The sequence below is a fragment of the Hippoglossus stenolepis genome, chromosome 4 (assembly GCF_022539355.2).
Source record: "Hippoglossus stenolepis isolate QCI-W04-F060 chromosome 4, HSTE1.2, whole genome shotgun sequence".
In the NCBI taxonomy this organism is placed as follows: Eukaryota; Metazoa; Chordata; class Actinopteri; order Pleuronectiformes; family Pleuronectidae; genus Hippoglossus; species Hippoglossus stenolepis.
This window is the reverse complement of record NC_061486.1, coordinates 13,984,829-14,000,774: the sequence shown is the minus strand read 5'-3', so window position 1 is coordinate 14,000,774 and position 15,946 is coordinate 13,984,829. Positions and strand designations below refer to the sequence as shown.

The following is a 15,946-nucleotide window of genomic DNA, read 5'->3' as shown; positions in this document are numbered from 1 at the left end:
GGTAGTATCAGCACCTCGTAGAGAACAAGAGGTGCTCGGCAGTTGCATAAAAAGGCTGTGGTGCACTCTTCGTGGTGCTGCACTTAAAACAACCAGTCCTTTAGTCACATTTGGACTGGAACACCGTGCTGGGGAGAGAGGGAACCCATCTTCTAAGTTAAAGTGTCACTTTGACAAGTCAAAGAAAAAATCCTGCTGAGTAAGAGGGAGTGAAACAGCTTTGTTTTGAGTTTTGAGGGGGCAGTAGACAAAGGCTGCATGCAGACTGACGTAGCACTCTGTCCCTGCATTAGCACAGCAGGGGTCCAGAAGCAGAGGGCAAATTAAATGCAGGGTTGTCCAGCAGTGCACTGTGTGGACCAATCAAATGAGCACAAGCACAACATCCACAAAAACAGTTTTCAGACATGAACTCCTCACTGTTCAATATGAAGAACACAGCAGGAGATGATCGGGTCAGACGTGTTCACAACAACAGAGAAATGTCCGGGACATTCAGGCGAGGGGTGACGTCTGGGTAGAGCATGCAAGAGGCAGGACATGAATTATAAATTCCACTTCGGAAATCACATGTTTTTGTTTACAGCGTGGGTCTTTCGAAGGTGATCTTCATCTGAGTCTTGTATAACACCTCTACCTCCCGGAAAACGTCAGGAGCTACTGACTTGAAAATTTCAAGAAAATGTGCTGAGTTCAGTGTCTGTCCTGAAAACAGCTAAAAGCGTATGCTACATTCAGACTGACAGTACGACTGCGTCACTGGATTAAAAAACAGCAGGGGTCCGGAAGCAGGGGGCAAATAACACTGTGTGGACCAATCAAATGAATGCAAGGACAACATCCACAGATTACTTTATAACATGACAGTATATTCTACTTTTACTGTCAAAGGAGGGGATTATATGATTGCTGACATGATACAGTAACTACATCTATCCATTCATCCATCATCTATACTGCTTATCCTTTGAGACTTGCGGGGGGGGAGGGACTGGAACCAATCCCGACTGACATTGCGTGAGAGGCGGGGTACACCTTGTCCAAGTCACCAGCGTATCACAGGGCCAGCATACAGAGACAAACAACCAGTCATACTCACATTCACACCTATGATCAATTTAGAGTCAAATTTACCTAACCCCAATCTACATGTCTTTGGACATTGGGAAGAAGCCAGAGTTCCTGGAGAAAACCTCCACAAACAAGGGGAGAAATGCAAACTCCACACAGAAAGACCCCAGCCAAACGGGGATTCAACCCGCTAACCTACTTGCTGTGAGGCGACAGTGCTACCAACATCCTGCTTTTGGCAGATGGATCCCTGGCTCCCGCAAACTCAGGTTGCATCAGGAAGGGCATCTGATGTAAAAACCTAAGATGAATCAGATATATAGCCACTGTGGCAACCGCTCATGAGAGCAGCCAAAAGATAAAAACATCCACAACAACAACTTGTTTTACTGATAAACTTTCAATTTAATGGATGCTTTAATCAAACCGGACTTCCTGGATCACATTTCATCTTCCCACCGTTACCTTTAGCAACACGCCAACGCAGCCCCTTGCGTTCTTTTTAATTCAGCACTATTTTTAGTCTGGCCACCTGCTCAGAGAAGCACGTTTGAGTTGATTCTCAATCCGGCGACCATCAGTGAAAGTGGGGAGTAATGCTCTTGCCTCCCTGAATAATAAGTGCTCATGTGCCCTTGAGAAAGACAAATTGAGAGACTGAGGGGAAGTTTGACTGCATTCACATGACACTAGGTGAAAGTATGAAGCAGCATGCATTCTCAGCATATTTGAAATACAGTCTAAATACTGTGAAAAAATGTCAGCATGAGGATTAGGGCATTGGTTTTGCTCCACAGAAATATGGAAGAAAAGAGTGAAACTGGTTCCCACCATCCCATTAACCTCAATTTACTAATAAAGTCTGTAGGAAGACTGTTGGTACAAAGGTGAAGTAAATGTAAGTGAATAGTTAATAATGTGGATGTCACAGTTCAAAGAAAACTGTGTTTAGTGATGTCCCAGCAGGCACTGGACAGAAAAGAGCGGTTGCACTGCGGAGGGAGCTGGGTGGGGGGCGAGAGGCAGCATACATCCTGGACAGGTCGCCAGTCCATCACAGGGCCAACATGCAAAGTCAAACAACCATTTATTCTCACCTACACACCTACTGTCAATTCAGAGTCTCCAATAACCCAACCTGCATGTCTTTGGACTGTGGGAGGAAGCCAGACTATGCGGGGAAAACCCATGCAAACATGCAAACTCAACACAGAAAGTTGTGAGGCATCAGTGCAAGAACCCTTGCTGCACCATGCCACCTTTAAAGAATGGTAACAAATAATAGAATTCAACATTTTCAATTATGGTTTATGTTTTTGAGATCTGTGAGAAAAGCCATATGAAAAGGAAAGACATGATGGTATTTGGATGTTTCACACCCTATATAACATTTTTAACATTGAGATTTAATCCAACTACTGTCTTGCAATGAATGAATAGGTGTTTTCGTGTGTGTGTGTGTGTGTGTGTGTGTGTGTGTGTGTGTGTGTGTGTGTGTGTGTGTGTGTGTGTGTGTGTGTGTGTGTGTGTGTGTGTGTGTGTGTGCTCTCCTTCTCAGCAGCCCACCATTAAACCTCTGTGCCAGCCCTCTCCCAGCACACCAGGATTAACAGCACTTAAATGGGCCTGTTAGTACACCACCTCCTCGATGCCTCCCACACCGACTGCTGCTCATGGTGCTGCCCGGAGCTTTGCGCTCGCAATGCACCGCCTCTGTTGTTTTTTGTTCTCCGCTCACCCCCAGCCACCTAAGCCTCCTCTTATAAATGGTGCTTGGGTGTACTCAGCGGGGGGCTAAGCCCAGAACATCCTCTATTTTACAGACCTTTTTTGAATCTGAGTGGATGACAGGGGGGAGGAAAAGAGGAAGGGAGAGAGGTATATCCTGAGACTGAACCAGATGGGCTATGATCAGAATGTCAGTCTCTCCCTCCCTCTTTCATTCTTAGTTATTGTCTCTCTTTCTCTCTGTCCTTTGCTCTGTGTCTGGTTATAACATTCAGCTTGTGTTAAATCATAGAGTAGGACTGAAGCACACGAAACACACACACACACACACACACACACACACACACACACACACACACACACACACACACACACACACACACACACAGGGAGATGGAAGTCCACTACAGGAATCAATCAATAAAATGGATTCCCATTTGAGTCTGTCGGCCGTGCAGAAGGATAGATGGACAAATGTACTAATGCGAGAATGGACTGTGTGTGTGTGTGTGTGTGTGTGTGTGTGTGCGTGTGTGCGTGCGTGCGTGCGTGCGTGCGTGCGTGCGTGCGTGCGTGTGTGTGAGATAATGCAACTGGGTGTATTGTTTACAGCCATCTACTGGCCTCAATGACAAATTCCAGAGATAACTAGAGAGTAACAGACAGAGGAACAGAGACAGACAGTAAGAGGGGACCAAACACAGAGCGAGAGAGAGACCTCAGTGATCCATTCAGTAATCTTACTACTATGCACTTGGAGTGGGAGGAACAAGACAAGATGTAAACAAGCTGTATTCATATTTCATATTATAGTCATGCTATGATCCTAATGATTTTGCAAAGTTCTGAATTATTTACGTCACAACTGCGCAGCAGAAACATACAAAGCTAAAAACCTAAAAGAAAGGTAGCTGCTGATTCCACTGTGGGAAGATTTGTGTTTGATAGTATCAATGTTCAGAGATGCAAAAAACAGATGCACTACTACTTGAGCAAGCGAAGGATAGATTGTAAAAGATAGAAATTTATTGTGTTATTCTGGCATCCTTTTTGGAGAGCTGCACACAAAGCAGTCACAGAAGTCCCTCTCGTAACCAGCCAGCTGCTAGAAAATTCATTTTTAATGTGGGGAAATGCTCTTTCAACTGGTTTTATGACAGTTAAAAATCGGAAGTAAAACTACTGATGTGAACCACTTACTTTGCTTTGTATGTGCTCAGTATATTTATGCCTCCACGCCGGCGACAGCCAGTAGCCAGAGGCATTATGTATTTGGGTCGGCCATACGCTCATCCATCCCATTATTGTGAAAACGATATCTTAACATTCACTTGAACTGACAGAAGACTTATTAGATTTTGGTGGTCCAAGGGCAAAGTTCAAAGTCACAGTGACCTCACAAGACCACCTTCTGCCTCATGAATTTTTTATCTTAAAAATGCCTCAAGAGAATCCTTTCAAATATGGCATAAATTTCCGCTAAGACTTATGAATTAACTGGATAGATTTGGAGGTCAAAGGTCAAGGTCACAGTGGCCTCACGAACATGATACCTCAAGTCTGCCTTGAGGGAGTTTCTTCAAATTTGGACCAGCTGTCACTTTTTGACTCAAAGATGAACTGATAAGATTTCAGTGGGCAGAGGTCAAAGGGTCATGATGACCTCACGTGCGTCTGGAAAAAAAGTTAATTTGGACTGAAACTGCACTGGTTGGCGGAAGCATACTGCAGGGCGGTAAAGATGTAAAACTCATTTTCAAAACGCACAGTTTAATGGTCTTAGGAAATGGTGATATAATTTAACACAGAGATTAACTTGTTTAGTAGATAATCTATGTGCCTCCTGTTTAAAAGGTGAAAAGCGAAAGATATTTTCCCTGCTAATTTATATTCAAACCATATGGAGCATCATATGGGGAATATGTTACTGCCACCTGACATGGACCAGGACATGAAGCAACATGCAATCATTCCCATTTTACTTCCTCTGTGCATCATCTGAAAAACAGATGGAAGATTAAAAGAGGAGACTTTGTCCTGTTTCTTATTCAAGTCATATGGATTAATGCAGCATATGGAAAGAGTGCAGTGTTGACACACTCATCGGGACGTAACAAATGTCTTTTCAACACATTTGTATTCCTGGGTTGTAAAAAAAAAACCATCATGTCTCTTAGCAACATATGTTGTGTCAGTATGGTCTGACATGTTGTTTGAAAGGTAGCGTGTGCAGCATGGGCCAAAAACGTGTGTGTGTGTGTGTGTGTGTGTGTGTGTGTGTGTGTGTGTGTGTGTGTGTGTGTGTGTGTGTGTGTGTGTGTGTGTGTGTGTGTGTGTGTGTGTGTGTGTGTTGTGTGTGCTGAAAAGGAAGTCATACTGCTTCTCCTGAGAGATGAGTCTACGTGTTCAGATATAACAGATACATACAAAACCAGCGAGGTACCTGCCAAGTGTTTTTAGGTGCATTTATATTTATTTTCAAATCACTGCTTACCTTCTTTATTTCTTCAGGCAGTGGATACATTGGAGGACAGTGATGAACCATTGTGAAATTCCCCTCCTTCTCCTCCTCCATCATCCTCTCCTTGTCTCCTGGAAACAAGCAGAGGACCAGCAGAATTGGCTACACTGGAAATATACAGTGTGTTATGGGTTTTCATTTGAGGCAGCAAACAATTATTTTCATACTGATTAATTTGTTGTTTTAGTTTCTCTAGCTAATTGTTTCACCTACACAAAGTCTTAAAGAGTTGAAAAAAATTAACATCCTGGGAGATATTGTGAAATTGTTTGTTTTGAACAACAGCACAAATTAATCCATTTAAAATGCAATTAAAAAGAGAAGAGTTACAAATGATTTACAACATCTGGAGCCAGTGGATGTTTGACATTTTTTAATTTATAAAAATAACAATTGATCATTAGAATTGTTGCAGGTTAATTTTGCTAAACAAGTATTTGATTTTTCTGACACTTTTTTTTTATCTACTGCAAACTTATACAGAACTAGAATGGCACTCAGTAAAGCCAAGGCCCAACGATCCCCTTAAATTCAAGCTGCACCAAATTGCACACATCCATAAATATCTAACTATCTATCTCTACATGTGCCAGATTTTTTTTTTAAATCAAGATCAATGAATGGTTCCCAGGGAGATCAGTGAAAATGTAAAAAAGACAGATCTGCCCGATTCAAAATTTGATTGGTTCTCCCCTGACCCATAACACATCCTTCCACCAAGTTTCATTGAAATCCATCCAGTAGTTTTTTGTGTCATCTTGTTTACAAACAAACTGGCCAACAAACAAATGGACAGGGATGAAAGCATTGGCGGAGGTAGCGCAAAATGCTGAATACATTGTCAATGCGTATTTCGTTTTTTTGTGAAGATGAACTGAACTGTTAAGAGGGGATGTCTGTGTATCACACAGTGACCGACAGTAGCAGCTTTCAGGAAAAATATGTGTGTAAAAACAATAAATTTACCAATAATCACTCAAATAAAGCCATCAGAGTATTTCTACCTGATATTATACCCAGGAATTTTGACTACTCTTTTGAGGGAAACTGGTGGAACTTTTAAACTGATGACTTAGCCTCTGAGGTTAATATAAGGGTGAATCCCTTAGCGTGATGTCCACCATATTAAATCCATTTGCTGTACACTCTATTCAATAGATTAATCAGTCAAGCTTATGGCATTAAGCTTATAGACTGTAGATTATGGCATTTCACAGCTGAGGGTATTTTGACTTCGCAGCCATACATTAGCTTGTCCTCCACCACAGGGTAACAGATGGTTTAACAAGGAATGATTCTACCTTCAAGTGAGGGAACTTTGCACAAAACAATGTTCTAATAACCTCTTTTGTGTGTGTTGTTGTTAAGTAATGATGGAAGTGATAGTTTACTTGAGCAATGTGTTCTAGGTTTCAGCTGTTGTGTAACAGTGGCGACAGAGGTACAGTCAGTTATGTGACCATGGGTGCAGCAGGTCATGCAAGGGGAACATTAATGGCAGCCCATCCCAGCCTCTGTTTGTCTATCTGTGTGTGCACAGCATTTATCTATCAGCTCATCATTACTGCTGGGAAAGCGTCACGCCAACTCAACACTTGACCTCAGATTGAATACCTCTGGCTAACTTAGGGCCAGAGGTCACCCCTATCAGATGGTCCCTGATGCACGGCTGCATGCCAGACATTAAATGCCCTCGCAGACAATCTGAGGGAAGTAGAGTGAGAGGACACACATGCAGGAGAATGCACAGCACAAACACACGAGAATTTGGCCACAAGCACAATGCACACAGACACACAGCCCGAGAGTTCATGCAAAAACATGCAGGGTTAACTTGAAGCACTGTCTAAACACTTAAGCACTAGCATGTCAACAAGCTTGTGTATTCTCTCTGCCTTTCTCACACACACCAGTGCAGACACACAAACCCTGCCCAATCAAAGAGCAGGCTTCATGCTCACGCACGCTAATAGCCTGATTGCCCCCCTACTGTCTCCAGGCCCTGCACTTAAAACACAACAGAGATCCTTCGTTGGCTCACACAACGCAGATAAATTAGTAACTGCCCGTGACAGCATTAAGCAGGCCTATCCCTTTAGATGGATGCAGATATAAAGGGCTGATTTTGCATGACAACTGTTCCCTCGTGACATTTTGTCCGTTTTAGCCCTGATTGAACTATTAATCAGTCTAATGTGAGAGAGGCAAGCTGTTCATAAACTCATCTATTCTGCATGGACGCATGCCTGAGTCGTGAGAGGAGAACATGCACGAACATGTAAACTCATGAGGGCCCACAGTTTGGCATGAGCAAAAATACGGGCGCTGCAGGGGGAAAAGCATTTAGCCACTAGGGAGCGGAGAACCAAAGACACAGAAATGTCCCTAACCCTCCTCATCCTGGAGGAATATCTAATACTTTTATTTTAGTAAAGCAGTTCAGCGGCATTATATATTGTTGGTGTCATGTCTAACAACTAAGTGTCTTTCCTTTTCTTTAATTAGTATGGATCAATCACTTAGATTTTGTACCTTTCAAACAAATCAAACTGCTTTACAGGTGATTGATTGAAACATGGGATATTAAAAATTAATTAGAAATTAGTTAAACACTTGGATTAAGGGACAATTTCTTACCAGAGCAATCAACATTAGAAAAGAGAACAATAGAAGATAATAAAAGCTGCAGTAAGCATGCAGTAAAATCAGCCAATACGAACTACCGTACTACCAAAAATAAATTATACTATAAGATATAAATTATGTATCAAAATAAATAAGATACAGGCAATTAAAATAATAAAATCATAAAACACTGCATAAAAGCCAGATTAAAAAGGTTGATTTTAAATTTAGGTTCATGAGCATAATGGCTGAAAGCAGCAGCATCAAATGTTGCAGCATCACTGGCACAACTAAAGCACATGTTTGAAAACATAAAGTCCAAACATGCAGATTTAATGTTTATTCATATAAATATAATCCTTAAAATCCATAAAAAAATAACAACAACATGTAGGCCTATACAGGCACCTTAGGAAAGAGAAGTTAAAAGCATAAATGCATTACCCAGAATAACAAATTACTAATCTGTACACTAACTTCTGTTTTCTCGTGCTGGTTATTTACCTCAGTAAACATTACCTGCTGTAAACTCTACATTTGTTAAAGTCGTTGTTTATGAATTGAGGGGCAGGAGCTTTGTGAAAAGCTAAACAAAAGAAGCTCAGTCGACATGTAAACAAATCAGTGTGCCCTCTCTCAGCTAGCTTAGCATCTAAAGCTAACAGTCACAAATGCTACTTCCTGTTTGGACTTGTATTAACTTGAGGGCAGAGTCAATCTGTACGTACCCATTATCAACAGTATCGATCCGACTGAAGGTCCAAATAATCACAAAATACCTTAAACTCGTGTTTCTCCCGCTGTGAGCCTCACTCTGACTGTTGCTATGGCTACGACGTAACACTGGCGTGTGGCCACGCAGAGCGGAACTGCCAGGGCGAGCTCCGGATGTTGCCTTTCTTTCTAAATAAAAGCATGGTATATAGTTTGAACATGGGGGTGATTATTTGTCAGTAGTGAAATGTGTCAGTCATGTACTGTTTTCATGTGCAGCTTCGATGTACTTCTTCTGGTTAGTTAGTTCCAGGTAAACCTTCACCTGGCCCTACACCATTATACTTCAGGTAGAAATAGTAGCAAAAACTTCTTACACTGTAGATTGAAAATTGGTATACATTAAGTATACTATGTAGTATCTTACTGTATTACTGCATTGTATAAATAATATAATCCAATATTATAATACTGCACTGACAAGGAGTGTTTACCTGTATAATGAGTACTTTTACTTCAACTACCTTTTACTTTTTTACATTTTCAATGCAGCACCTTGACATGTCATTAAGTAGTTTAATAGTGTTATATTACTACTTTTACCTAAGTGAAGGATCTATATATGACATACACAACTAACAAAGACAAAAAAATATTTTTCTTACACAAAAACAGCAAAAATGCAGATAAAAAACATCTCACCTCTCAGCCACTGGTATTGCAGCTTCTCTTTTTCTCCTCTTGAGCAACAGTTATTCTTCACCACAACCACCTCAGCTGCCCTCAGCCTCCGGGGGGGTAGTAACTTTAGTTGGTAATGCAAGTCACTTCAATTTTGTGCTTTGGCACCTAACATGTCACATGGCGAGAAGATCCAGGACAGACACGAACAGGCCACAGCTATTCCATTACATTTATCTGAGGTGGGGGAGTTTTGTATGTCTTTATACATTTTTATTTTTTATTACATTATATTACATATGATGCAACTCTAGGTTAACAAGTACACAAAATAACGGTGCCTGCAGAGAAACACACAAAAAAGCTGGTGAGAATACATTTAATACAAGTTTATCATTAAAAAAAATATATATATATTATTTGTTAAGATAAAGCAGGAACAGGATGTTGCACACAAAATGCAGACTGACAATGCCTTGAAGTCACATTTGCTAAGCTTTGCCTGCATGCATGCACAGGTCACACTCCATGCTCTGTTTGGGTTAGTGTGCATTTAATTCATTGCCTCAGAAGTAATGTGAAATAACGGCCAGACATTCCCGCAGGGGCTTTTACAGGACCAATCGTTTTGTGGTAATAGATTGTTAACAAATGTTTCTCGACAGACACTTTTGTCTCTTTCTACGTGATATCATTGCTCTCGTTTTTTCTGCGGCTGACTCAAAGCAAACCTGTGTCTGAATGTAACAGAGTGTGCGAGAGAAGCAAGGGACAGAGGGATCTTTGGTATGATTTCATTTGGGACGCATGCCGTGCTATTTGTGGAACCGTCAATGAATCGTGCAGACTCAGTCGCTTTGATGCAAATTGCACCCGCCCACTCAAGTCTAGCCTACCTTCCGTGTTAGTCTATCTGCCTCCACAGAGGAAAGAAAGAAATTGGTGAACGTGACAAAAAGGGGGGAGAAAGAAATTGTTGCACTCAGGCAGAGACAGTAATCAAACCTTGCACCCTGCTGAGCCAGAGAGAGGGGGAAGACAACCCTTCTCTCTGTGTCTCCCCCCTCCTCTTTCTGCCTCACTCCCTCCCTGAAATCGGTCATATCCTCAAACACCCCCGTGGCAAGGACAAAAGAAGGAGCTGCGAACATTTTGTACATTTAAGGCGGAATCGTATGCAAAGCGGTGTATTTGGGTCACAGTTGTAAATCATTATGTCACATGTAAAGTTTATCTGAGTTTTCTTTTAAGGAGCCTAAATCAAACAGTTAAAGCATAACCTCCTTTGTGAATAGTCGGGTTGCATGTAAAGGATTTGGCTCCATTAGTGTGATCATAACATCATTTTAATGTAGCATTCATATCCATTTCACTTTAGCTGGTTTTAATTGAATCTCATCTGGTTAATGATTAATGAGAGCTTTAATTTGCTAAAGAAACAAAACACACTGTAATGGCTTTGTCATAATTGTTTGTGGAACCACTAGACTGTATTTTTGGGCAGTCTCTGTGGCAAATTAACCTAATTTGGGGAAGGTGCATCCAGTGTTTTAGGGGCACTGAGCCTGCAGGGACCGGGAGCTTGGCATCTATTGAGTCTGTTTCCGGCACGCTATGCTGTGTGGGCAAGTGTATAATGAAGCATGCTGAGTGTGTGCTTGCGTGCGTGTGTGTGTGTAAGAGAGTGAGAAAGAGAGGGAGGAATGAGAAGGAGGGGGATGGGTGACGGGCGAAAGTGTGTGTGTGTGTGCGTGTGTGCATGCACAAATTTAAGAGGATGGAGGAGGGTTGAGTATGACCCACTATTCTCTTTTTGGAATGAAATGACTAATATTGTCACGCTTGACATATTTGGTGTAGGCTGTACATGCGGGGACAAATCCAATGGCCAAATATGCAGGTTGGACAAAAAGGACCAGTTCAAAACTGTGACAAATGACAAATGAAAGAGCAGATTGACAACGCTGATGGGACAGACTGGTGCTCAGAACACACAGACTGTGAAATTAAAAGGTCTTTCTTCTTTGTGCATTACGATACACAACTTTTATGACATAAGCCTCCTCTACACTCGCTCTGTCAGTCAACTCCAACAGCCCATCACCCTCCCTCCGCTTTCACAGTGCTCCTCGGATAAGAGCTGTTTTTCTTGGTATTTCTTTGGATAGCACCAAATGGTCCTCTTGTGCACGCAACGCTCTACTGTACAAGCCCCTGTCCACTCCATGTGAATGTAAGACTTGTCCACCTGTTATGTTGCGTCATAGAGTGGAGTGCCCTGCTTTCTGTTTTGCCAACTACCCAGTGGGCCTCTGTTGGAAATGTTTTTTGTGTTTCCCTTTTTAGTAAAAAAATCCCACGTGTGATTCATGAGACATTTGCTGAAAGATCGTTCCCACACATTCTAACTCGTCAATGGCTTGTGTAAATGTCTAAATATTCCTAAATAAGGGCATCAGTCCTCAGAGTGGAGAAAAGCTCCATTTTGAAACTAAAAAGACAAATGAACTGACGCAGAAAAACATGGTCAACTGTACCCAATTATATCTGAATAAAGAATAATAATAAGAGCAATAAGCATGGAATCTATATGAAAACACTTTGCATTTATTGTCATATTCATGTCTGTAAAATGCCTCAACCGTTGTGAGGTTTACACTTAAACTTCTGCTGTTAATCTAGTTAGAGAAAACTGGACTTTGTCAGTATGGTTTGACCCAAGTGGTTGTAGGATTGTTCAGCAGTGTCTGAAATCCATTTTCGCCCACATCTTTCCTGAGGCAGATTTGGGGAGAAGGGTCTAAAAACTGACAATCCCAAAAATATTACGCTATGTAAATCATACGCTATGAGATGATATGAGATTTTCATATATGCAAACAAGTGTAAGATTTTGAATGTTGAATGTGATAAGAGGTAATTCTTTTGTATGTATATCCGAACGATAATCGCATTTCGGATGTGGCTGTCAGACATTTTTGGTGACACTTTGTTGTGCGAGGTAGTTTGTTTCAGTTGTACCCTGACCTTACGCAACCTCTACTCGCATCAGCTAATGAGCGAATGCCTGTTTACTAAAAAGTGACGTGGTTGCTATGTTTACGCGTCAAACAGGTGTAATACATCTTGCTACCATGAGGGGCCACCAGTGAGTGCAGTGGCTCAGGATAACATTTGAATCATGTGGTGTAACTCAACCATTTTAATTTTAGACATGAATCTGCACAGCTGTGTAACTGACAGTTCCATTTTCTGAGCCTTGGTGTCTTCAGGTTGGTTTGTGAGTCAGTCTGTCTGTCTGTCCTTTAGTCTGTCTGTCTGCCTATCTGTCTTTTCTCCTTCATTCTGTGTCTGTCTATCTGTCTGTCTCTCTCTCTCTCTGCTTGAATCTCTGCTCTCTGCTTGCCTGCCTGTCTCTCTCCCTGTCTTTTTGCTTATCTGCAGGACTATTAAGTGCGTGCGTATGTGTGTGTGTGTGTGTGTGTGTGCGTCTGTGTGTGTACTGAATGGATTTGCATGAGAGCCAGTGGGGTGACCCTGCTCTCTCACGCCAAGGCTTCTGTGGAACAAATAGTCGGATGTCGTGACAGCACTCACATCAGTTTAAATACGAGTGCTGTGCTGCACCCGCGCGCGTGTGTGTGAGTGTGTGTGAGTGTGTGTGAGTGTGTTTAAGCAAGCAGCCAGGCACGCATTTAGTGAGAAAAGCTTTGCAGGGCTTTGTATGTGCGTATGTGAGGGTCTGTGTGTGTGTGTGTGTGTGTGTGTGTGTGTGTGTGTGTGTGTGTGTGTGTGTGTGTGTGTGTGTGTGTGTGTGTGTGTGTGTGTGTGTGTGTGTGTACAGATCTGGGTGTTTCAACCTATGAGCATGCAGTATCTTATGAGTTTTTGTGAATATAAAGTCAGTTATATTAACAGTTAATGAGCTCTGTGTGTGTGTGTGTGTGTGTGTGTGTGTGTGTGTGTGTGTGTGTGTGTGTGTGTGTGCGTGTGTGTGTGTGTGTGTGTGTGTGTGTGTGTGTGTGTGTGTGTGTGTGTGTGTGTGTGTGTGTGTGTGTGTCTCTCAGGCCAAACACTCCACCACAGAGTTGCTTTGGAAAGGAACAGGTTTGTCCTGAAAGGCCAATCTGATTGTGAGTAAATGAAGGCTGTCGCAGGGTGAAACAGAGTTCACCCCAGCATACATCACTGCAGTGTCGATGAGTGCCAGCCACAGTTAGGAATTATAACACTTCAGTGGAGTCATAAAGAGACGTGTTGTTTGGGAAGGTGCAGTCAGGGACTGATAAAATGTTAGATATAATTAAGTTAATTACTTTTTGGATGTATTCCTAAACACAGGCTCACTTTATGTCATATTTTCTTATCTGCACGCTCCTATTCTGTCATTTAAAATCATATCACTTCTCTTCTTTTATGTTTGCTATTTCAGGCTTATATTTTTCCATATACATGCAGACATTTTTCTATATACGTGCTTATATTTCTCTATATTTTTATAGATGTGAGCATCACACATTAACACAATCACGACTTTCTTTTAAAAGATTTGCAAACAACTGTATTTCCCCAACTTCCAAGAAAAAAGAATGACGTTTTAAATGTTTCTGAGAGATTCTTCCTTTAATGTCTTTCTCTGCGTGTCTCTGAGGTGATTATATAAATACATGGAACAACTTTATTCTCCCACAGTTAGATAATGTTAATGACTAATCCCTGTCTGACTGTATGTGGAACTCATGTCTCACGAACCGTTCATCTTATCGGCTCCACACCTGTGTACTGTAAATTACCTGAGGAAGTGCAGTGCCGATTTGGACACGAAATACGTTCAATATTCATAAAAATAGAACACAAAGTTTTCTAATCTCACTCTGCACCATAGACTGCTTATAAAAAAGCTCTGCACACAGCGTCCAGCACACAAACAACCAAAAGTGACAGTATATTGTAGAACAGTTTGAAGAGGACTCACTATTGACAAGGAATAATTATGGAGTAACTCCGGAGCATCAACACAGACCAAGGACAGAACATAACAAACAGGCAGGTTTAGAACAAGCTCTTGTACTAGTGTTAAATAATATACTGTTCTTAATAAGTATAGATAACCAAAATATAGTTGATATTTCATGTGATGGATTATCTAGTTAATTAAGGTCTTTTTAATACTGTACAACAAGATTGAGCTATGATAGCCAACTGTCTCATTTCCCTGTGTGCTGACAGTCGTATCTTCGAGCGTGTCATCAGTGTGTGTTTGTGTCGTAGCTGTGGTTTACTGTTGCCTTACAACTGTGGGGAAATTGCCATACAAATGTGTACTCGCATATTCTATGATGATTACAGTTTTTGCCCTTGCGGTAGTGTTACTGCATTTTCTACTTTTAGATTGTACTGTGAAAAGTGTTTGTATCGGTTGCAAAACCAAAGATGAACACTTTATGTCTTTCACATGTTATGCTTATGGTCAGGCAGAGGGAGTGGTTTAGGGAGGTTTTTGCACAAAGACAGCGAGGATGTAAACTGCAGGTTCAGCTCTTTTTCATCAAAGGAATCCATGGTAATTTCTTTATATTATGGTCATTTCTTACTATTGTGCAAAAGGTATTGGATGATGCAAAATATTATAATGTGTAGGGAGATGGGGGGGGGGCAACGTAGTGAAAGAAAAAGCTTTAAAGTAAAATACTGCATATTGAGTATTCTTCTCATGGGATTTTAAAAGGATCGTTCCAGTCTCTATTGCCAGCACCCAAATGCAACTACAGGAAGGGAAGGATTGTTGTACCACAATTACAACAATTGTGTCATTGTTGTATTTGGACTTTGGACTACTCACAGTTTGAAAGTGTAAAGTGGGGTCATTTGTATGTAGATTGAATAGAATAAGCTGCTTTAGCTTTAGCTGCATTTCCAGATCACACTGTTGAATTTGCTGAGTCTTGTGTTATTTTCTATTTAAGACCAATGAAAACTAGGATTTCACTCAGTACAACACATACCTCTGCAAAGGCCCAACAGTCCCCTCATGAAACCACATTTAAATTCACTAGATCTGGATGTTTACTTGGGTCTGCATCAAATTGCACAAGCTCATAAAGAGCATTCATCTTAACATGCCAGTTTTTTGTCGTGAAGGTCTGTGAATCTTTGAGAAATTAATGAAAATATCGAAAAAGGCCCAACACCCAATGTGCAAGAAAGTGACAAAATTCCTGGATCCAAACCATGATCCAGATCCATCAAAATTGAATGGGTTCCTCCCTGACCCCCATCGCATCCTTCCACCAAGGTTCAAGGTAATCTAACAGACTAACAAACAAATGCAGTTGAAAGCATAACCTCAGTAGCAGAGGTAATAAGACCCCCCCACTGTAGGGAACTCCTTTTAACCTTTAAGAGCTCAACTGATCATTAAATTAGTTTCGGTTGGTAGAATCAAATCTGTGAATTGTTTTTAGTGAGGGATTCCCTTTATCCCGAACTCCATGAACCCAGCCAGGTAGTCTGGATTTAGATTCCCCACACAGGATCTGCGTCACCACACACCAAGAGGCGTGACGGCTGATGAAAAGCAAGGAAGATATGCGTCACAGTGGCAGG

At 41.4% G+C, this 15,946-nt stretch overlaps 1 protein-coding gene across 2 annotated transcripts in view; it reads right to left on the bottom strand.

Moving 5' to 3' along the window:
- The window catches only part of lekr1 (leucine, glutamate and lysine rich 1), a 76,373-nt gene extending 67,539 nt beyond the window's left edge, over positions 1-8,834 (bottom strand). The window contains exons 1-2 of one of the 2 annotated variants that reach the window (XM_035155423.2): positions 8,674-8,834; positions 5,294-5,391 (exon numbers count right to left, since the gene is read on the bottom strand). In XM_035155423.2, coding sequence (XP_035011314.1) covers positions 5,294-5,391; positions 8,674-8,677 — 102 coding nt within the window. In that variant the 5' untranslated portion in view covers positions 8,678-8,834. The remainder of the gene's footprint in view (positions 1-5,293; positions 5,392-8,673) is intronic. The other variant, XM_047339713.1, reaches the window with a different exon arrangement.
- Between the last annotated feature and the right edge of the window lie 7,112 nt (positions 8,835-15,946).